The following is a 22,770-nucleotide window of genomic DNA, read 5'->3' on the forward strand; positions in this document are numbered from 1 at the left end:
AGGGAAGAGGAGGAAAATAATTAAACAAAACTGTCAAATTGAATGTCACTTACTAAGGAGCTTCAACAATATTTTATTTGTGAAACAAGAGCAGAAATTATTAAGGAAACCTTAGCGTGCATTCACGTTGTCTTTGTCTCCAGTGGAATGTAACAAAAGGCACATTCATCAGGAATGAACTGCACAGCTCTCTTGCAAGGATGGTACTTGTGCTATTAGGGTGAAATTCACATTGCTACAGAGGAGGGCCAGCCCAACCCCCTATGCAACAGTTAAATGCTATACAGGTTGAACCTCCCTAGTCTGGCACTCTCTGGTTGGGCATCTTCTATGGTCTAGCATGATTTTAGTTAGCTGGATGTCCACTGATCATGGCCAAGTTTCCCATGGACCCAAACATTTTGTTTACAGCCACCAGTCCTGGTTCTCAATGTTCTGAGCAATTATTTAGCACAAATTTACCCCCACATGTCTTCTAAGAGCTTAGGAAGCAGTGGAAGTGTTGGTAATGCTCCTAGACAACTGACCCCCAAGATCTAACAAATTCTCTAATTTGGCACTGGTCGGGTGTTGGTCTAGGTAGGTTCAATCTGTATGAAAATCTAAAGTGAGACTTAAGTGATGAATATGGCTTTGAATTGGCTCTTTGCACAGAGGAGATATAAAAAATCCAACTTGTTGTACCTTCTGTATGAACAGTATTCTGAAGGCCAGATTTGACACCATAATATGAGACCCAAATAGCTGAAGCAAGAGAAAAGTCGTTCAGTGTTTGCTGCTGGTGGGCAGGATTTTTATTTTTAACTGCTACTAGAACAAGCAGAATTAACATGGCAAACTCTAGAGTCTATGAGACAATTCTTTGCATAAGAAAATAGTATAGGAGCAATTCCACTGCTCTAAACATTTCTTCAGGAACTAAAAATTGAAAGGATAATTCCCTTCCACATTACAATAATAATAAAGGGACTTTCCATTCCTCAGCAAGTACACTTATTGAGGTCTGATCTTACTCACAACAAACAATGATGTCAAATAAACTAGCATGAATTTATTTAAGGGGGGACATGATAGCGGTTTTCAAATATCTAAAAGGGTGTCACAAGGAGGAAGGAGAAAATTTGTTCCTCTTGGTTTCTGAGGACAGGACAAGGAGTAATGGGCTTAAAGTGCAGCAGGGGAGGTTTAGATTGGACATTAGGAAAAAATTCCTAACTGTCAGGGTGGTCAAATATTGGAATAAATTGCCAAGGGAGGTGGTGGAATCTCCCTCTCTGGAGATATTTAAGAACAGGTTAGATAGACATCTGTCAGGGATGGTGTAGACGGAGCTTGGTCCTGCCTTGAGGGCGGGGGGCTGGACTCGATGACCTCTTGAGGTCCCTTCCAGTCCTATGATTCTATGATTCTATGTTTCCATATATTCGTATACGGGTAAATCTTTTCCACAACAGAAATATGGAAAAAAACAACCTATATTTATTAGAAGATGTTTAATTTGCATGAATGTAATCCATTTTACTGATTATAATGTTCATTCACTAGGAAACAGACACTAAATATTGCAGTCTGATCTATGAATGAGCCATGCAAACTTTCTTGTACCAAAGACATCAAAAAGAAAAATATCTCATGGCCAGTGGATATTTTTATCATGCTGCAAAAATGACAGATATATTAGTACAGGATTTTCTGCAGCACTCTGCAGTGTCTCAACTCTGCTCCCATTGAATCAATGATAAAATTTTCCTTGACTTTCATGAGAGTAGTTAGGTCAATGTCTTTGAAAATTGCTCCATCAAGATTTAACTTTTAATATCTCATATATAATGTTATTTGTGTAATAAAAGATGGGAGCATCAAATGATATCACACAGGTGCTATGGTGAAAGTATTGTGCCTATGTCCAATCACCATTATCATTTTTAATTTAACTATGTTAAAAATAGTTTCCATTTGAAGAAAGTGATGGATCATCATTGAAAATGTGTTTAAAAACTGCCTGGAAAGCGATGTAGGGAGGGAATGCCAGTCAAATGTCGTAGCAGAGGCAGAAATATCGGGTTCATTTTTAACTCTTGTGATTTCAAAGCAAATTACAAAAGGGAAGAAAACGCTGAGAAGCTGCAAGATCTGCTCAGTTCTGTTAATTCCAGGTGGCATTGTTAGTTCCCTTTAAGATCTGTATGTCTCTTATTTATGATTACCTAAAAATGTGTACAGCAGTGTGTACTTACAAAGCGGTTTTAGGATATTAAGACTTTTCCCCTTTGTCATAGTCTATTCCCATGGTTGCATTATGGCTTATAGGCTGTTTTTTCTAGCTACATTGGCATTTCCCCTTTGTTCATGCAGATGTGAGAAGCATTGCCAAACTCCATTGTAATTGTTGATCTGTTAACTTCAAATTTAAATATATTTATATTTTTAAAAGAAAGACTAAGAAGTTGTACATTTAACAGTAACTACAATAGATGATTGGCCACTCATGCATTCTTCATCTTCAGTTCCTTCCCTTTGGTTGTCATCTTCTTCTAACTTATGACTGAGTGTGTAATTTCCATGGAGCATTTTTTGTGACACTAATTGCGTCAATAATAGGTTATGATAAATAAATAAATTAAATAAATAAATAATGTGACATGGTGCTCTGGTCAATGTTCTCTGGTTCAGAAGATCCTAAACAAAAATCTAAACCATTGAATGAAAGAGTCAGGCCTGATCCAGATCCCAGTGAAATTAGTGGGAAATCATCAGTGAGCACTCTGATGCCATATCCCCTTAGTCCACAAGAAGGCAGGAGAGATTTGATCTGTTTTGCTCAGTTGTTTCCTGTGTCTGCTAAATGAGTTAAAACCCTGTTTATTAACAGAACAAGCAAATTAGAAATATAAACATATTGTAATACAAGTCAAATACTGAAATTGCAATGACAAAAGTCAGATAATTACCACTATTTGAAAATAATCACTAGGAATGACCACTTCTCCGTTCTTGATCCAATCCACGGTAGGGATAGGCTTACCAGAGACAGCACATTCAAACTCAATGTCCATTCTTTCATAGGCATAGAGGTTTGAAGGATGATTTATAAACCATGGAGGAACTGCAAGGAGAGAGATAAAAACCAAAGCAAGTTGTAAGTAGATATGAATGCACTTTTAGCAATCCAATAATTTAATATTAGACAGAAATAGGAAACATATTTGCAAAACAAATTATTTCCCCAAGCACACAGTTTGTTTTAAAAAGTAAATACCAGTAAAATAATTTATTTTAGTGAACACAGTTTAATAGGGTTTTTTGTTTGTTTGTTTGTTTGTTTGTTTAAAAATGAAAGCTTAAAAACCCAGTATGGAGAGCATATAAGATTTGGGTGAAATATACACAATAAGCACCTTAAGTAACCAAGGAGCTGATCCAAAGCTCAGTAGATCAGGTACCAAAAGCATGCACAAAAATGAAATGCATAGTAATATGCAGGGAGGTAACTTTTACCCAAGAAGACTATCAGCACAGAATGAAGTGTATTTAGTCCTGAGAAAACAGTTTCATATCAAGGAAGTGAAATTTGTGACTGTATTTACAAAATTTGAGGATTTAACTAATAAGAATGAATGGTGTCCATGATGATAGAAAGAAGAAGCAATCTGGATAATCTTTGCTGAGGACAAATTCTTATTAAAACAGCAATTATCTGTTGCCTTGTATTACTATAATGTATTCCCACTTTTGCAGTATGGTATACGATATGCTAATTTAATTTAATTTAATCATTACCATAATACTGGTATGATGGAGATTTGCAATTTGAGGAAAACTGCTAATAACATCAAATTTCTAATGAGCTCCCTGTCACACACACACACACACACAAAACACCACAATTCACGTACAGATCATCAGCTTTCACAGGGGAACAATGTTCACTGTTTTGAATATTCATAGTTGCTAGGAAGCAAGATTAGATTCATTCCTAGGTAGCATCCATGACGTCTCCTTTGAACAGAAAATACAATTGTATTTCTTAAGCAATTATTTCCGATGTCTGATTTATAATATATCTAAATCCATTAAAAGAGGGGAGAAACAAAAATTGACATGAAAAGATTGTTAAGATTGCAAAGTCAAACACTGAAGAGTTAGGTTGCTTGTGCAATTTTACTCTTTGTGCTTACACATTATGGTTCTCTCTTTAATTAAATAACCACAGGTCACCTGCTTCTTTCTGTGCACAGACTGGAGAAGACTTACTTTATTTGCTATTATTCATTATTTTGTTTTCTGCTCATTGTTCAATATGTGGTGCTATGCCTTGTTGTTATTTATTTAGTGTACACAATCCAATCAAGCCAAGCCACCATGTTATTGTCAATGATATTCTAGGCATTAAGACCTCCAGGAAATAGAGAATCATTTTGCAGTTCTCAACAACATGTGTTATAGCTTGTGGCTGCTCATATTGACATAGTGGACTCCTTAAAACACCTCCAAAATTCCGCTGCAGCCTAGTTTACTGAATACTATTCAAATCCAGGTCTCCAGACAGAATTACAAATTTCCTCAAGCACTTTTCTACAGCACTCATCACTAGAGTTTTTGAGTGCCTCAAATTAATTACTTAATGTTCATAATATTCCTGTGAGGTGAGGATAGAGTATCCCCATTTCACAGACGGCTATCCGTGAAACCTGGAAATTAAAGGTAAAAATTTGGTTTCCTGACTTACAGCATGCCTAGGATCTAATTTTTTTCAGCATATACAGCACTATTGTATTTTAAATTTTAAAACTCAAATCTGATGGACATTGTTTGAAGTTGTGAGTGCTCAGCACATCAACAAATTAAACTTCAGGGTTGTAAGTTGGCCACCCAGAAAATGAAGAACAACTGTGACCACCTGTAAAAGTTTTGCTTAAGTGACTTGTCCAAAAATCACATTGGAAATCTGTGGCAGTCAGAAATAGAATCCAATTCTCCAGGGTGACATTTAATTGTCTTAACCATGACTTAACTTTTTCTCTCTGAAATCTCCTGCCTCACTCAATACATACCTTCAACTTGTGCAACAAAAGAAGTAACATTGTTATTCAGGAATCATATTCCTCATTCCAGGGTAATATTATCGAGGAGTTATAGACTTTTCTGCCCAGGCCCCTTCCAACCCTCAGAATCTTTCAATGCCGACTTTCCCCAAGCTATAGCAGCAAATCTTATCACACCTGATAAATTCACTACATCTAACATACCACTTTGATATAATGTATTCACAGATCCTGTCATTAAGGCATTAGATGAAAGCCACAGAGAAACACTAGTCATCATAAACATTGTAAGATATGTGTACTGATGTGGTATGTACAAAGTCGTGCATATCTAATAAAATATATTTAAAATCAGGTAATAAGGCAAAGCTTTTCTGCCTGACAAAAGCATGTCTATTTGCCTACTCCCATTTTAATGTAAATTGAGCATTATAAGCCAAACACAAGGAGAACTACATTTGCACTCCGAGTCACAGTGAGCATATGACATCACCATGGGGGTCAACACACAGGAAAGCACATAACAGAAGGGTGTTTTAAAGGTTTACTGGACTATAACTAGAGCATAACTAAAACACTTTGTTGTCCATCCCGTGAATGCTGTGGGTTGTGCATGAAACGTCAGTCCTGGTTATGACTGAAAACTAGAAGCTCCGCAACAGACTCAATTCTTGGGACAAAATATACTTTATTAAATAGGAAAGGTGACCATTAATAAGAGTAAACCAAGGATTGCATTTTGTGTTTTATTTTATATGTCTAACCATTTCTGTTATTATCTGAGGGGCCATCTAAGGATGGAACAAACTCCTGCAGCATGTCAGAACCACCACAGATCTCACCATTTTTCATTCCAAGCGCCAAACAGTCTTTAATAAAAACACACACCTGTGGACATTTTTGTTAATCTACATGATATGTTCCTCCTCACAAGAGGGAGAAAGCAACAATTACATGGGACAGATGCTTCTTTTTAAATGTACTCTTGGGCAGCCATCTGTACCCCAGTGATGGATTCAAATAGAAAATGGGTTCTTCTCTCCATCCCCCTTTTCTCCTCTTTCTAACTTCTTTAATTTTCCTATTTTTTCTGTTGTTTTCAAGATGAAACACAATTCAATCTCCCAAAATATTAGCAGGTGAATGGCAGAGATACAGGTACATGCAATACTGTAAATTGTTTTAATACACAGGATTGTTGAACAGAGAACAGAAATATCATATCAACCAGTGTATAATATAAAAAGAGCTAGTAGCATCCACCATCTTTAATTTTGTGAAAGCTTCTTAGCATCAATTTCCTGTCATGCTTACCAAAATACAGGTGTGATATTGTATAGTTGTAGATAAGGTATTTATTTTAATCCTTCACCAATTACGTAGTCATGGTGATAAATTAAACTAAACTGATTCCAAATCACAAATTCATGGCCAGAAATAAATTGACCCCAAGTCCAGAAAACTTCTATTTCTAATCTCATGCACCTCATATTCCTGAGGCAATAATATTTACTTGCTAAAAAGCAGTGAAAAATCACTTTTCAATTAATTTTAGGAACACTGAACCAGTGTTCTGAATGAATGAGGAACAAGAATCTTTTAGAACTTCCCCGTTCAAATCTGTAGTGTTGCATAAAAAAGCCTCCGCCTGAGCTTACCTGATTTATATACATGGATTTTCTAAAGCTATACCAAACTGTAAGGTCTAAGGTTTTAAACTTCAACTTATTGTGATCTTTGTCAAATTTTGTAATCTGTGTAACTCTCAGAAATTTACTGTAAACTGCAACTTTGTAACTCTCATTCACCTTGCCTGTAACTTTCCCTAAACTGCAGATTCTCCCCTGGGTGAATGGAGAGAGAGTGTGAGTGTGAGAGTATGTTTGAAGAAGGCTTGGAACAATGGAGCACATTTCAATGAGTCATCACACTATGGGCATGCTCCCTTCTGGATAAATGGAAGTCTGGGCATGCTCTCTGCTGGATAAAAGGAAATCTGGGCATGCTTCCTGATGATGAGGTGAATGAGCCACAGGAGCCATTCAGACACTATATAAAGAAAGGAAGCACATGTAAGACTCTTTTTCCTTCCCCTGCTCCTGAGAAGCTCCTCTCCAGTGTCTTCTCCTCCTGACCAGCTTCCCCAGCCATGATGAGCAGACAGACCCTCCAGGATACACATGCTTTGGCTCCTTCTGCAACCCATGTGTCTGTGTAAGTGTGTGAGTGCCTGAGGGCAGGAATGAATGGGCATGAATGAGTGTATGAATGGAGGGGTGTGTGTGTGTGTGTGTGTGTGTGTGTGTGTGTGTGTGTGTGTGTGTGTGTGTGTGTGTGTGTGTGTGAGAGAGAGAGAGAGAGAGAGAGAGAGAGAGAGAGGGAGAGAGAGAGATTCTATATTCTTTAGTTTAAACCTTACTCCTCTTTAGTTTTACCTAGTGGAAATAAACCCATACTAGTGTAACCTTGGGTGGTCTCCAATGAGAATATATTTGGGGTAACATGTAGAAAGGGACCAAGATGAGGGAGAGCCACAAGGCTGCTCTCAAGAATAATTCTGGAGAGCTTTTCTAATTATACCAGCAAATAGTCTTGTACAACCGAGTTGTAACAATATGACTTTTCTGTAGCCATGTTGGAAGGCCTGTGCTAGGCCTGAACCAAAGACGCCTGCTGTAGCCAGACTGAAGAGTAGCAGCCATTACTGTAAGGCCTGGAGTCACATACTCACAGTTCCATCTAAATTGTATTACAAAGTGTCACACCAGGCTGTGAGGAGGGACTTTGTTCTGATAGCTCCCCCACTGTCACCAGATAAAGAAATAGATCTCTAGATGGGTAAAGAAATTTGTGCGTAACACCATTCTGTCTGGCAAGAAACAACTTATCAATAGAGGACGTTGTGGAATCCTCATCCTACGAGGATTGTCACTATACTTTCCTACTGTTTGACTGTGTGATCTCTGTCTGGTTTGTAACTGTTTCTGTCTGCAGTAAACAGGCAGTCCCTGACTTACACGGATTCGACTTACGTCGGATCCACAGTTACGAACGGGGCTCGCCCCGGAGGACACGGACTGCGGGACCTTGCGGTCCTGCTGCCCGTGTACTCTGGGGCTTTCTCCGCGTCTCCCTGGTCTGCAGACCAGGAAGACGCGGAGCAAAGCCGAGGAGGGGCTCAGGCAGCGGGGCAGCCCAGGCGTGCCTGGGCTGCCCGAGGCCCCCGCGGCTTTGCAAAGCCTCAGGGGAAGCCGGCAGCGGGACAGCCCAGACGCCCCGCGGATGTCCCGCTGCTGGCGTCCTCAGAGGCTTTGCTCCCCGTCTTCCTGGTCTGCTGGTCTTCAGCAGACCAAGCAGGCTGGGAGCAAAGCCGCGGAGGACCCAGGTGGCGGACCGTGGTGCGTCTCGGTCCGCCCCCGCGTCTTCCTGGTCTGCTGGGGTGGAGGGGGCGCAACTAGTATGCCCCCCCCAGCAGATTAGGCTTTTCTCCAGACGCCTGTGGCAGAGCAGCTGGGGCGCTGCCGGTTGGTCCCGCAGCACCGCTCTGGGCGCTACTGGACCAACCCGGCAGCACCCCAGCTGCTCTGCCCCAGGCGTCCTGATTCAGCCGCTGCTGGTCAGTTTCAGCAGCGGCTGAATCAGGACGCCTGGGGCAGAGCAGATGGGGTGCTGCTGGGTTGGTCCAGTAGCGCTGAGGAGCGGCGCTACTGGAGCAACCAAGCAGCACCCCATCTGCTCTGCCCCAGGCGTCCCCAAGTCAGCTGCTGCTGAAACTGACCAGCGCTGACTACAGGAAGCCCCAGGCAGAGTTGCTCTGCCCCGGGCTTCCTGGAATCAGCTGCTGATCAGTTTCAGCAGCAGCTGACTTGGGGACGCTTGGGGTTCTTAAGTTGATTCTGTATTTAAGTCAGAACTGGCGGTCAGTTTCAGCAGCGGCTGATTCTGGACGCCAGTTCCGACTTACATACAGATTCAACTTAAGAACAAACCTACAGTCCCTATCTTGTACGTAACCCGGGGACTGCCTGTAATTAATTTTGCTAGGTGTAAATCAATGAAGGTAGTCGGGTATGATTGGTTAGGTAATTTTGTTATGATTGATTAGTAAAATTATACTAAAATAATTGATTAAGATATAGCTAAGCAAGACTCGGTTTTCATTATATAAACAGGGGCTCAAAAAGGAAAAGGGGAAGATCATCAGAAGCACTAAAGGAAGAAAAGGCTGGAAGAGGACCAAGAGGAGGGTGGAAGACCTGGAAAAGAAGAACTCACCTCTGAGACACACCCTAAGACCAGAGAGACTGACATTGCTTGGCCAACAGGGGACGTCTGCCTGCCTTTATCAGGATTGGCGAACATGACACTGTGCGCTTAACATGTGCATTTTGCTTCTTTGTGAATTGTCAATAAATAGAGGATAAGGATATTACTGTGTGAGGCTTTTTCAATGGCGAAAGATCCTGCCAACCCGCGGGTTGTTACACCATGAGCCCTAGGAGAAGGGTGAGTGTATAAATTAATAGTGTTGCGCCTTGAGCCCTAGGAACTGGGTAAAGGTGTGTGTCTCTACAGTGTGGAAGGGATAGAGAAATTTGTGCGGGTAACAGAGTCAAGAATAGATGTTCGTGTGTTTCGCCCACTTGTAAGTAATAAGAAACTATCTTTTAATTCTGGTCTAAGAAGTGGCATCAGTGAACCGAAGGCCACTTTTTTCCACTCCAGCTTCTGTTCTTTAGTCTATGTAATGAATTTCCATTGGTTTGAAATCGCAAGTTTTCCCACCTGCATTTCAGAATGATCCACTGAAACATCTCACCATAGCACTGTAAAATAATATATCGTGTACAACAGACAGCTTACAATGTAACATATGTTTTGCTCTATACAGCGGAAATATTCAGCAGCATGTGGACAGTTAATATCACAGTCATAGAGTATTATCTAGTGGGTAGGTAAATGGACTGGACTTCTATTTATCTTGACAGCTGTACTATTGATTCACTTTGTTGCCCAGAACAAATGACATATGCTCTCTATTGGTGTTTACCCATATATATGTAGGGAGTGTGGAGGGAGGATGTTTTTTGTTTGCCTAAAGAAGTGGTACGAACTTTTGTTACTTAAACAGATAAAGCATTTTTGGATCCTGAGATGAAAGATGCACAATGTTGCTAGTATGAGAACTGCTGGGATTTTTTTTCTACAATTGCTCTTCTTCCTAAAAGTCATTGCACACTTTAAAAAATCCCTATGCTGTATTCTGACGATGTGTTTTACGTGTGTGTGTGTGTGTGAGGAACTTGACATAGTTCACAGTATGGTGCACCCAATGTGAGTGTGTGAATAACAAATGACAAAGAAAGGATCTGTTCCTATATGCAGTCTGCAATTTCCCAGTATTCAGCCTTTCACAGATATATAAGCCCAGGACATGTTTGAAGCTTTAGGATTTCCATGCAGCTTATAAAAGGAGAGTTAATAAAATGACTAGTTCCTCCTGACTGGTACTTTCTGCTGTCTTGGTGCAGTGGGAGAACATGGTAGGGCTGTCTCAAATAGAATATCAAGTACTTCAAAGGTAGCACGCCAAGTCCCCAAAGCAGCCCCCAAATGACATTTTGCCTTATCCAACTCACACCTTCAGCAGCACCGAAGCAGTTAATTTATTACCAAAATTAGGACTTTCAGAACAGTTACTGTCACTGTTCTTGCCAATCAGAAAATCTGACGTATCTTATCATTGGAAAAAGTTCAGAAAAGGGCAACAAAAATGATTAGGGGTTTATAACAGGTACCATATGAAGAGAGATTAAAAAGACTGACTTTTCAATTTAGAAAAGAGGAGATTAAGGAGGGATATGATAGAGGTATATAAAATCATGATTGGTGTGGAGAAAGTGAATAAGGAAAAGATATTTACTTCCTCCCCTAACAGAAGAACCAAGGGTCACCAAATGAAACTAATAGGTAGCGGGTTTAAAACAAACAAAAGCAAGTACTTTTCCATGCAGCGCACAGTCAACCTGTGGAACTCCTTCCCAGAGGATGTTGTTAAGGTCAGGACTTTAACAGAGTTTGAAAAAAAGCTAGTTAAATTCATGGAGGATAGGTCCTTTAATGGCTATTAGCCAGGATGAGTAGGAATGGTGTCCCAAACCTCTCTTTGCCAGAGGCTAGGAATGGGTGAAACGGAAGGGATCACTTGATGATACCATAAATTAGCGAATATAACACGCATCCAAGTATAACAGTCACTCATGTATTACCCGCAGTTTTTCTATCGCATGTAAAAAATATATTAGAATACCCGCGGACATAGAATCATAGAATCATAGAACTGGAAGAGACCTCAGAAGGTCATCAAGTTAGGCCCCTTGCCCAAGGCTGAACCAATCCAAACTAAATCAAACCAGCCAGGGCTTTGTCAAGCCGAGACTTAAAAATCTCTAGGGATGGAGATTCCACTACAGTGGAGTCCGGATTAACCCACTTTGTCCCACTGCCGCTGCTGCCGGGATGCTTCCAGGCTGGAGCAGCAGCAGCTTCTCCTAGGCTGTGTCCAGACTCAGGGTTTTTTTTGGGAAAAGTAGCCTTTTCCCGAAAAAACTTCCCCTGCGTCCAGACTCAAGCCGCGTTCTTTCGAAATTATTTCGAAAGGACGCGGCTTTTCTTTCGATGGCGGTAAACCTCGTTTCACAAGGAAGAACGCCTTCTTTCGAAAGTTCCTCTTTCGAAAGAAGGCGTTCTTCAATGTAAATAGGGCTTCCTCGAAAGAGAGCATCCAGACTCGCTGGGTGCTCTCTTTCGAAAAAGCGGACTGCTCTTTCGAAAGATCCGCCTGCAGTCTAGACGCGATCTTTCGAAAGAAGCTCTTTCGAAAGATGCTTTCGAAAGAGCCTCTTTCGAAAGAAGCCTGCAGTCTAGACATAGCCCTAGAGAGCAAGGGAACAACTGATGCCGCTCCTGCGGGGGACGGATGATAGGGACTCTACTGTACTTCCGTAGGTAATCCATTCCAGTGCTTCACCATCCTCCTAGTGAAATAGTTTTTCCTAATATCCAACCTGGACCTCTCCCACCACAACTTGAGAACATTCTTCCTTGTTCTACCATCTGTCACTACTGAGAACAGCCTTTCTCCAGCCTCTTTGGAACCTCCCTTCAGGAAGTTGAACGCTGCTATCAAATCCCCCCTCACTCTTTGCTTCTGCAGACTAAACAGACCAACTCCCTCAGCCTCTCCTAGTAGGTCATATGCTCCAGCCGCCTAATCATTTTCGTTGCCCTCTGCTGGACCCTCTCCAATGCATCCACATCCTTTTAGTAGTGGGGAGCCCACAACTGGACACAATACTCCAGATTGACATACATAACCCACAGAGACTTCTGTTACCTTCATAAAGAATCTGGGGGTCTTTGATGTGGTTGCCACTTGCCAGCTATAAAGATTGAAGATTATGATGTCATGCAGCCCGATAATACTAGGTCTTGTTATATCAGTAATGAACCACGGCTGAGGCCACTGAACTATAAAAAGCAATAAGCACTACCCTATTACTGGTATCTAAGACCTACACCAATCACAACGTTTTAAAACTTTTTGAGTTTATAACAAATCTAGTCCAATAAAGTATTTTTAAAGATGCCTAAGCGCAAATCATATACAGCTGATTTTAAACTATCTGTTGTTACATATGCAAAAGAAAATGGCAATAGAGCAGCAGGCAGAAAATTTTCCATTAAAGAAAAGTCTGTTTGTGAGTGGAGAAAAGAAGATGCTGATTTTATTATGTTGATCTTATCTTCTTGTAATATGAGTAAAAATCAAATTGCATAAGACGTGGACATACATACTCCGCGGGGATTGGGGGGGGGGGCATGGCGCGGTAGGTAAAAACATGGACAACCCGCAGGCTATATTCCCTAATTTACGGTACCTGTCCAGTTCATTCTCTCTGGGGGTACCTAGCATTGGCCACTGTTGGAAGACAGGATACTGGGCTAGATGGATCTTTGGTCTGACCCAGTACGGCCGTTCTTATGTTCTGACTGAACTTCCATGCCAACTTTAAACCAGGACTTGAGGAGATTCTGTGTAGTGATTCTAGAAAGGAGGCACAGGCTGCTTTCTGAGTTAGGCTTATAGTAAGAAAATAAGAACCACAGGGCCCACATCCTGTGTTCTTCATAAACTATACCCTATAGTCATTACAAAAAAGTCCCGAATCTCCTCATCCACAAAGAATGCTGCATTGTCCACTAACACACACACACACTCACTCTCTCTCTCTCTCTCTGTGTGTGCCCAGGGGCCCAGCAAGGCTGTTGGCTCTTCTGCTGGTCTTATACTTAAATTGCAGAAAGACAAAGTGGATGGTAGTGGCATAGCTAAGATGGGACAAGTAGGTGGCCCCTGATTTTAGGTGGGTGGGCAACAGTTGGGCCGCCTATCCCTACAGCTGGCCATGTGGAAGGAAGGAATAGATACACTGGCCAGGGGCCTTGTGAAAATACACATGCCTTAAAACACCCCACCCTGTGGGTACTACTGCGGGTGAGGGATAGCCATTCCCCAGGCTTTCCCTGCTTTGCCCTCCCACTCTTGGTGCTCTGAGTAGAGATGGGACATGGGGGCTTTCCCTGTTCCTGGATGGTGCTCCGAGCAGGAAACAGGGCCTCGCTCCGCCTGCCTGTCTTGTGCTCTCAGCAGAGAGTAGGGTTTAGGTGCTGGGGCTTGTCCCAGCTCCAATACTCCAGATATGAAGCAGGATCAGGGACTTGTCCTGCTTCCCTTGACCGCCCAGCACTTCTTCTGGGGATTGGGCTCATGGCAAGGGGGCTTATTAGCAGAACTGGGCTAGCCGCTGAGTCCACTCTAGGCCTGGCAGGAGCACTGGATGGAGAGGGCAAGCCTTCCAGTCTGGGTGGGAGCAGAGCCAGCACTGGGGGCTGGTGGGCCTGGATCCTAAGTGGGTGTCATGGCCCAGCCAGGCCCATCCTATGGCTATACTCCTGGGGCGAGGTAATATCTTTTATTGATGAGCTTCTGGTGGTAAGAAAGAGGAGGTTTGAGCTTCAGTCAACATGAAGAAAAGCTTGGTGACCTGCCTTCTTTCACTCCATACTATCTTGGGACACAGCTACAACACTATATACATACTGGCTGTGTCTAGACTGGCCAGTTTTTCTGGAAAATCAGCCGCTTTTCCGGAAAAACTTGCCAGCTGTCTACACCGGCCGCTTGAATTTCCACAAAAGCACTGACTTCCTACTGTAAGAAATCAGTGCTTCTTGTGGAAATACTATTCTGCTCCCGTTCAGGCAAAAGTCCCTTTTCCGCAAAGCTTTTGTGCAAAAGGGCCAGTGTAGATAGCTCAGATTTGTTTTCCGCAAAAAAACCCTGATCGCGAAAATGGCGATCGGGGCTTTTTTGCGGAAAAGCACGTCGAGATTGGCACGGACGCTTTTATGCAAAAAGTGCTTTTGCGGAAAAGCGTCCATGCCAATCTAGACGCTCTGTTCCGAAAATGCTTTTAACGGAAAACTTTTCCGTTAAAAACATTTCCAGAAAATCATGCCAGTCTAGACGTAGCCACTCAGTCTGTGTCTTAGGACTGATATCACCTTTTTGTTGTGTGTTTGTATAGTGCCTGGGACAATGGGGCATTGATCCATGATGGGGCTCCTAGGCACTACCTCAATACATATAACACATAATAATAATAGTAATAACAATGATGAAAATAATGAAAAAGGAAATGCTTCCTGTAATTTTTCATATACAATGCTTTATAAGGACTACCATTGGTTAGTAAATTCTGTTTTCTATTTAAAGCAACTTGGAGAGGGGGTGTTAGTTTGTTTTAACTAAATTTGAGAGAAAAATCACAGAGAGCAATTTTAATAAATGTAGCTGCATCCGAAGTCAGAGGGAGCTGTGCTCTCTTATATCAGGGCTATACCTTGGTCAAAGAAATATCAAGAAAACTCAAGAAGCTTAACAGGGCAAAAGAGAGTTGAAGGACTAAAATGGGGTACGAGGAAATATATTAATCTATTCTCTCTTTAAAAATTTGTCTTAGTCTAATCTATGCAATAAAGTCTAATAAAAGAGGGAACTATCTGACTTGTAAGCCATAAATACATGTCAGAATCCGTCTCTCATAAACCACTCAATCTTTGCTTGATATTTTATTATGATGTTCCCAGAATCTCTCAGTGAATGTATTGACTTATAATTCATAGATACCCAGAAGTTAGTCTGTATGCAAAACACAAAAATTTAACAAGTCTGACCTCTACTTGTGTGATACTGTTCGTTTTGGACTCTAGAACAGACTTACTTGCCTCTCCCACATTTTTCTTTATTGCTGTAGTTTTTCTTGTCTGCAGATACCATACATCTACTTCATTAGGTCTGTGAATTTAATACACGGTTCATGCTGGGAAGAAGGCTGTTAGGACACCAGGGTTATCCCCAGTTATAACTATGTCAGTCAGAAAGCAAGGGAAGATAAAGGACTGCTTTGTGATCAGTAAATATAATCTAAGGTAGGTATTTACCAGCCCCAGGAGTGCAGTATATTTATCAGTTCATGTTTTCCCATAAGCAAACTATGGGATATCCACTTTTCTCATGCAGAAAAAAGTCATCGCCCAGATTACACTGTTCTGCTTCAGGAAATTGGACTGGAGTCAGAGAGAAGTTTGTATGGGGATAAATAATGGAATATGGCCTGAAGTTTGTAATCCTTCTTTAATACCATTGTATCTGTTCATCCATTTCCTTCAGCTCAGTAATGATGCCTGATGGCATAGGGGTTGCCTGATATTGTCTGATATGTATTTAGTTTGGTTGTGTGTGGGGGGGTTATTTTGTGTAAGGTGTGTAATTTGTAACTGGTTGTATATCTGAAGAGGTTTACATGCACACACTTTTGGTAATTTATTTGTGTTTCAAATTGTAGAGCAGGATTTCTTTTTACTAAAGACATTCCAGTGAGGAATATATAAGGTTTCTTTGGCAGATACATTATGTAAACTGAGAGACTTAGCTACTACCACGGAAAAACCTTTAGACTAGATACGTCCATGGAAAGTTTTTTAAAGGTGCCCATGAATAAAACAAAATATAAAGTAAAAGCTAAGAGCATCTGTTTTATTTATACTGCAGTAGATCCTATGAATAAAATGTACCCCATAGCCCTGCCCCTTCTGCTTGAGGCCCCGTCCCTTATGCAGGCCCAGAGGCAAGCCTCTCCCACATTACCCAGGAACCAGCAAAGTCTGTAGCCAGCCCTGCATGGGCCACAACAGTGTTCTGACTGGGCCACAAGCAGAGAACAGGCTGCAGGATAAGATTCACTGATCTACCCCATCCCTGGCAGGTGTTTGTATAATTTGTTCTTAAAAACCTGCAGTGAAGAGAATTCCACAATCTGCCTTGGAAGTCTATTCCAGGACTTATCTATCCTTATAGCTGGAAAGCATTTCCCAATATATACGCTAAATCTGCCTGGCTGCAGATTAAGCCCATTACTTCATGCCCTACCTTCAGAGAACATGGAAAACAATTTATCACCATCCTCATTATAACACATACTAAAATATTTGAAAACTGTTTTGGGGTCCCCCATGAGTCTTCTTTCCTCAGTATCAAACATGCTCAGTTTATTTTTAAAAATGTTTCTTTATAAGTTGAATCTTTTATCATTTTATGGTCATCCTCTGAACTCTCCAGTTTGTCCACATCTGCTGAAGACTTGCCAGGGCCAAGCAGAGCAGGATAATTAACTTCCCCAGGTCCTTTTCATCAGTGCTAGTGCCTCAATAGTTATTCCCCATTTTGTAACTTTGTATTTGATTTTTGCTTCCTAAGAGTACAATTTTTTACTTGTCTTTACTGAATTTCATCTTGTTTGGTTTCAGAGTAATTCACCAATTTGTCAGTCATTTTAAACTCTACTCCTGTTTTCCAGCAGTGCTAGCCACCCTTCTAGGGTTGGTTTAATCTGTACATTTTAAAAGTATATTTCACTCCATTATAAGAGCCATAAATTACAATATTTAATAGTACCTAATCTAGAACAGACCTCTGAAGCACCCCGCTAGACAAAGCCCCCCAGTTTGACCTGAGAACCATTAATAACTATTAATTTAATCTAGACCACATTCTCCTAGCTTGTTCATGAGAATATCATATAGGATTGCATAAAAAGCCTTAGTAAAATCAAGATTTATCACATCTGCTGCTTTCTCCTATCCACTAGACCTGTAACCTAAGTAATGAATTTTCATTCTTTGTGTTGACATTGCAGATGGCCTTTGCAAGGATAAAAGAAAGAATTTAGCTCAGATTTCTGTGCCAGTGTCATCACTAATAATGCTCTGGGGAATATTCAGCAAGAAGTATGGAGCTTAATGTGCTGTTCTGTTTATTTGCTAGTTATCTCATTGATGTGAGTGGGGCCAGTTAAATGAATAAAGATTTCAGGATCAGACCTATCATCAGCTAAGTTTTGAAAAACAAATACTATATTTCACATGCAGATATCTGGTATATGCACATACTATGACATCCAGGCCTAAGGAATAACGAAGAGATTTCATATATAAATGGTTAGTTTATATATTTTTACGCTGAGTGCCCCACACAAGGAATAAAAGCTCAGTTTACTTTTTTTTTTTTTTTTTTTTTGCATGTCACCATTAAATGTGACACTAAAATGATCACAAGCTGATATTCTGGATCTAAAAGAATAGTCCCGTGGCATCTTCCAAAGATTTTTTTGAAAGGTCAGTTACACATGTGCCTTTACTGTGTGTGGTTCAGAATGTTGGGTTTTAAGCCTGAGCTATGACAAATGGGGTTTCTTCTTAAGGCACACAGGAGGATGTGTTTACTGAAGAAAATGTCACAGAAGCTCTGTAATGAGCCTGCAATGGCGCATTAGAGACTAATTGAGTGCTTGCCAGCAGGAACTGCTACTTCAGAGAGCTGCGTATTGGGATGACCTCAATATTTATAGAAATACCTTCTGAGAAATGGCAGCTGATCTTACGACAAGAGGACACATTTTTAACTAAGAGAAATGGCAGCTTTTTCTAATGCAAAATGCCTTCTCTTTGTATGTTTGAATACGGAATGTGTCTCTACTGGCCCAAGAAAGATAATGGCTGTCACCAACTGCTCAACCCCTGTCAACATTGAGACTGGGAAGACTCTCAAGTGCATGTAGTTAAAAGGTGGGCTTGTCATCTCATATACTCAGATCTTTTGAAAACATTTCCCTTGTATTTTGCAGCGTTAACTTGCAAAACCTGTTATTTTTTTAAAAGTTACATATAAGTAAATGTACCATAGTCTAAACTAAATTAAACCAGGCTAAATTAAGAGTAACTCCATCTAACTCATTGGAGTTATTCCCTACTTGCAATGGCATAACTGAGGGCAGAATTTGACCCTTTATGTATTTGCTCTACTGTTCTTGTCTTAAAAGTTTGAATAGCTGCTTTGGACTGTTTGTATATAGCATCATTTGACAGATCAAGTATCCCTAGACCATGAAGAGCTACATTGGACTAATGCACTGCAATTAAAATGTAGGAAAGCAATTACAGGTTGAATTTGTCAAATCCAGGACTCTCTGGTCTGACATCTGTGGTCTGTCAAAGACCAAAGAGCCTCAGGAGTGGAAGCCAGCTGGGAGAACACAAGGTCTGAGGGGTCCCGGGATCAGTGAGGGAGATGGCGGGCAGGGAATCCCAGGAGCCTCCCAGCAGCAGCGGGGATGGGATGGCTGGGCAGCCCTGACCAAGAAACTGTTGGTGGTAGCAGGGCCAGGCAGCAGCCTGAGAGCACCAGCTGGGTAATTCCAACAGCAGGGACATGCAGCAGCTGGGGAGTCTCAGCCCCAGCAGCGGAATCCCCTGTGACAGCTGGGCTGGCCTGGTGGCCCTGGCTAGGGAACCTTGGCAAACTCCCAGTGGCAGCTGGGTGGCCTTGAGCCAGGGAACCCCAAGGAACTCCCAGAGATAGCAGAGATGGTGGCAGCCGGGCAGCTTCGTTCCCTGCCTGGGAAATCCCTGAGAACTCCTGGCTCAGCTGGCGGGCAGCAGGGTGGGAGCCACAGCCAGGCCACCTTTAGCAGGGCAGTGGCAGAGCGAGGAGCCCCAGGGAGAGGAGCCAGCAACAGGGCAGCCAGCAGGGGATCATTGACCTCCCCTCGTCTGGTAAACTCCTTGATCCAGGATGGCTCAGGTCCTGAGGATGCCGGACCAGGGAGGTCCAACCTGTATAAGGAAATCCTACATTTTTAAATTGTTTTGCTGATATGAACTCTCAAAGTGATTAGAACTTCAGCATGGAGCGCACACACACACCCCTAACCCTCTTTCCCAAATTCATTCCCCTCCCTGCATCTGCATTCACCTCTGCTGCTTGCTCCTGACCATAGGGATGGAACCTTTTATCATCCAGCATTTCACACAGATCTTTTGCAGCCAAATGAGATGCATGATTGATTCTGAAATCACTTCAGGATCAGGGCCTGGCTTTATGAAGTGCTTTGGAATTTTCTTCACACAACACATAGTCAACCGGTGGAACTCCTTGCCAGAGGATTTTATGAAAGCCAGTACTTTAACTGGGTTCAGAAAAGAGCTAGATAAATTCATAGAGGATAAGACCATTCATGGCTATTAGCCAGGATGGGTATGAATGGTGTCCCTAGCCTCTGTTGTTAAAGGCTGGGAATGGTGACAGGGTGATATCACTTGATGATTACCCACTCTGTTCATTCCCTCTAGGGCACCTAGCATTGGCACCTATTGGAAGACAGGATACTGGTCTAAATGGATCTTTGGTCTGACCTAGCATGGCCATTCTTATGTTTTTATGTACTTAATGAAGGGTACTACTGAAATGATATAGCATCTTTTCTCCTTGGCACTATCCGCCAAACAAGCGGGGCTAAGTCACCAGAAGACAGCCCAATTCAGGGCCCATTGCTAGTAGCCTTCATAGTCAAAGTTCTTATGGATATCTGACTGGAATTTAAAGTAGTCTTTTAGAGAAAGAATGATCCCTTCCGGGTCAGCTCCACTTGAGGGAGTAAAACCGACTCCCTCTATTTTAAGGTTGTTTGTTGAAATTGAGCATTAACATGAGACATTCAAGATAAATACCTATGAGTACCCACTTGTTCCCCTCCTGTCATATATTTCAAGTTATACTTACTAGCTGAATCCTTTTAGTATTCCTGCAAGCAGAAACCTTATTTCTGAAAATGGTGTTAAAATGCAGAGATAGATGCTGTTTGAGAAGCTCCTGGGCTAGCAACATTTTTTTTTCTTCAACAGGGTAACAAACCTTGTCGATTTTTTTGACAAGGTAATAACCCTTGTGGATATGGTGATGTGAACTATGTGGTATATGTGGACTTTAGAAAGGCTTTTGATACTCTCTCACATGACCATCTCAAACTAGGGAAATACAACTTGGATGGCTCTAAAGGTGAGTGTATAATTGGTTGGTGAACTATTCCCAGAGAGTAGTTATCAGTTGTTGTGAGTCTAGCTGAAAGAGCAAATCAAGGATCAGCTCTGGGTCTCATTCTGTTCAGAAATTTCATCAGTGATTTAGATGATTGTGTGGAGAGAATGCTTATAATTTTGAGGACAACGTTAACCTGGGATGGGTTGCGAGCACTTTCTAGAATAGGATTACAAAAACCTGTAGGAGAACACTTCAATCTCCCTGGACACACAGTAGCAGACTTAAAGCCATCCTACAACAAAAAAACTTCAAGACCGGACTTCAAAGAGAAACTGCTGAGCTACAGTTCATCTGCAAGCTTGACACCATCAATTCAGGATTAAACAAAGACTGTGAATGGCTAGCCAACTACAAAGCAGTTTCTCCTCTCTTGGAGTTCACACCTCCACATCAGCTGCTAGAAGTGGGCTTCCCCCTCCCTGACTGAACAGACCTTGTTATCTCTAGCCCTACTCTTGATTGGTACTCTTTTCTTATGCCTGTATATTTATACCTGCCTATGGAATTTCCACTACATGCATCTGACGAAGTGGGTCTTTTCCAATGGAAGCTTATGCTTTTATGTTAGTCTATGAGGGCACATCTAGACTACCTGGCTCTGTTGATGGAGCCATGGGGTATGTCTACACTACAAAGTTAATTCGAATTGGCAGACGTTAGTTCGAATTAACTTTGATAGGCGCTACACAGGCAAACCGCTAATTCGAACTTAATTCGAACTAGCGGAGCGCTTAATTCGAACTAGGTAATACTCATTCTACGAGGACTAATGCCTAGTTCGAATTAAGTAGTTCGAATTAAGGGCTGTGTAGCCACTTAATTTGAACTAGTGGGAGGCTAGTCCTCCCCAGCTTTCCCTGGTGGCCACTCTGGGCACCACCAGGGAAACTCGTCTGCCCCCTTCCCGGCCCTGGAGCCCTTAAAGGGGCATGGTATGGCTACGGTGCCCATACCAGGTGCAAGCCTGCCAGCACCCAGCCAGCAGAACCTGAACCTGGTACGGAACGAACCAGCCACCCATTGCCACCCAGCCCTCTGCCTCTCCAGAGGACCAGGCTGGTGGCTCCCGGGAGCCTGCCCAGGTCCTCAAGAGGCGGGCGCCCACATGGTCTAGTGCGGAGATTATGGACCTCATCCATGACCTCCTCACTAGGCACAGAAAAGTGGCCATCTAGAGCAGGATAGCTGCCAGCCTGGCCACCCAGGAGCAGGTTTGCATGAAAATCAGGGTTGTCCAGTGAGACCCCCGACCCTGAGCTCTGAGCTTAGAATGGCTGTACTGGGTCAGACCAAAGGTCCATCTAGCCCAGTAGCCTATCTGCCAACAGTGGCCAACACTAGGGACCCTGGAGGGGATGGACCGAAGACAATGACCAAGCCATTTGTCTCGTGCCATCCATCTCCACCCTTCCACAAACAGGCCAGGACACCATTTCTACCCCCTGGCTAATACCACTCCATGGACCCAACCTCCATGAATTTATCTAACTTCTCTTTAAACTCTGTTCTAGTTCTAGCCTTCATAGCCTCCTGCAGCAAGGAGTTCCACAGGTTGACTCTTTGCTTTGTGAAGAACAACTTTCTGTTATTAGTTTGAAGCCTGCTACCCATTCATTTCATTTGGTGTCCTCTAGTCCCTCTATTATGGGAAATAATGAAGAACTTTTCTTTATGCACCCTCTCCACACCACTCATGCTTTTATAGACCTCTATCATATCCCCCCTCAGTCTCCTCTTTTCTAAGCTGAAAATTCCCAGTCTCTTTAGCCTCTCTTCATATGGGACCTGTTCCAAACCCCTGATCATTTTAGTTGCCCTCCCCTCTCCCATCCTCTCGCTTCCCCTCTCCCACCTCCTTTTCCCAGTCTCCCTGAGTTTTGTTCAATATTGAGACTTTCTATTTTTGAACACACATGTCCTTTATTTTGTACCTCAGGAAGGGGGGGGGGGGGCTAGGGAGGGGTAAGTGGAAGGAGGTGAGGGAGGGATGGGGTACGAGCCCCCGATGGGGAGGACTGGGGTGGCTCTGCGGGCTCCTCGGGATGGAAGCTCTCCTGCAGCCCCCTGATTTATCCCCTCCCCCCAGATGGCAGCCTGCGACAAGTGCAGCCGGGCTGATAGCCGAGTGCTGTGATGTGCCGAGTGTGGGCACTCAGGGCACTCCAA

The 22,770-nt window shown here is 42.4% G+C and overlaps 1 protein-coding gene across 4 annotated transcripts in view; it reads right to left on the minus strand.

Moving 5' to 3' along the window:
* The window catches only part of DCC (DCC netrin 1 receptor), a 999,406-nt gene that overhangs the window by 386,321 nt on the left and 590,315 nt on the right, over positions 1-22,770 (minus strand). For all 4 annotated transcript variants that reach the window (XM_075932654.2, XM_075932652.2, XM_075932653.2 and 1 more), the window contains exon 6: positions 2,952-3,106. In XM_075932654.2, coding sequence (XP_075788769.2) covers positions 2,952-3,106 — 155 coding nt within the window. The remainder of the gene's footprint in view (positions 1-2,951; positions 3,107-22,770) is intronic.

The sequence above is a fragment of the Pelodiscus sinensis genome, chromosome 6, assembly GCF_052426305.1.
Source record: "Pelodiscus sinensis isolate ZL-2025 chromosome 6, ASM5242630v1, whole genome shotgun sequence".
NCBI classification, from domain to species: domain Eukaryota; kingdom Metazoa; phylum Chordata; order Testudines; family Trionychidae; genus Pelodiscus; species Pelodiscus sinensis.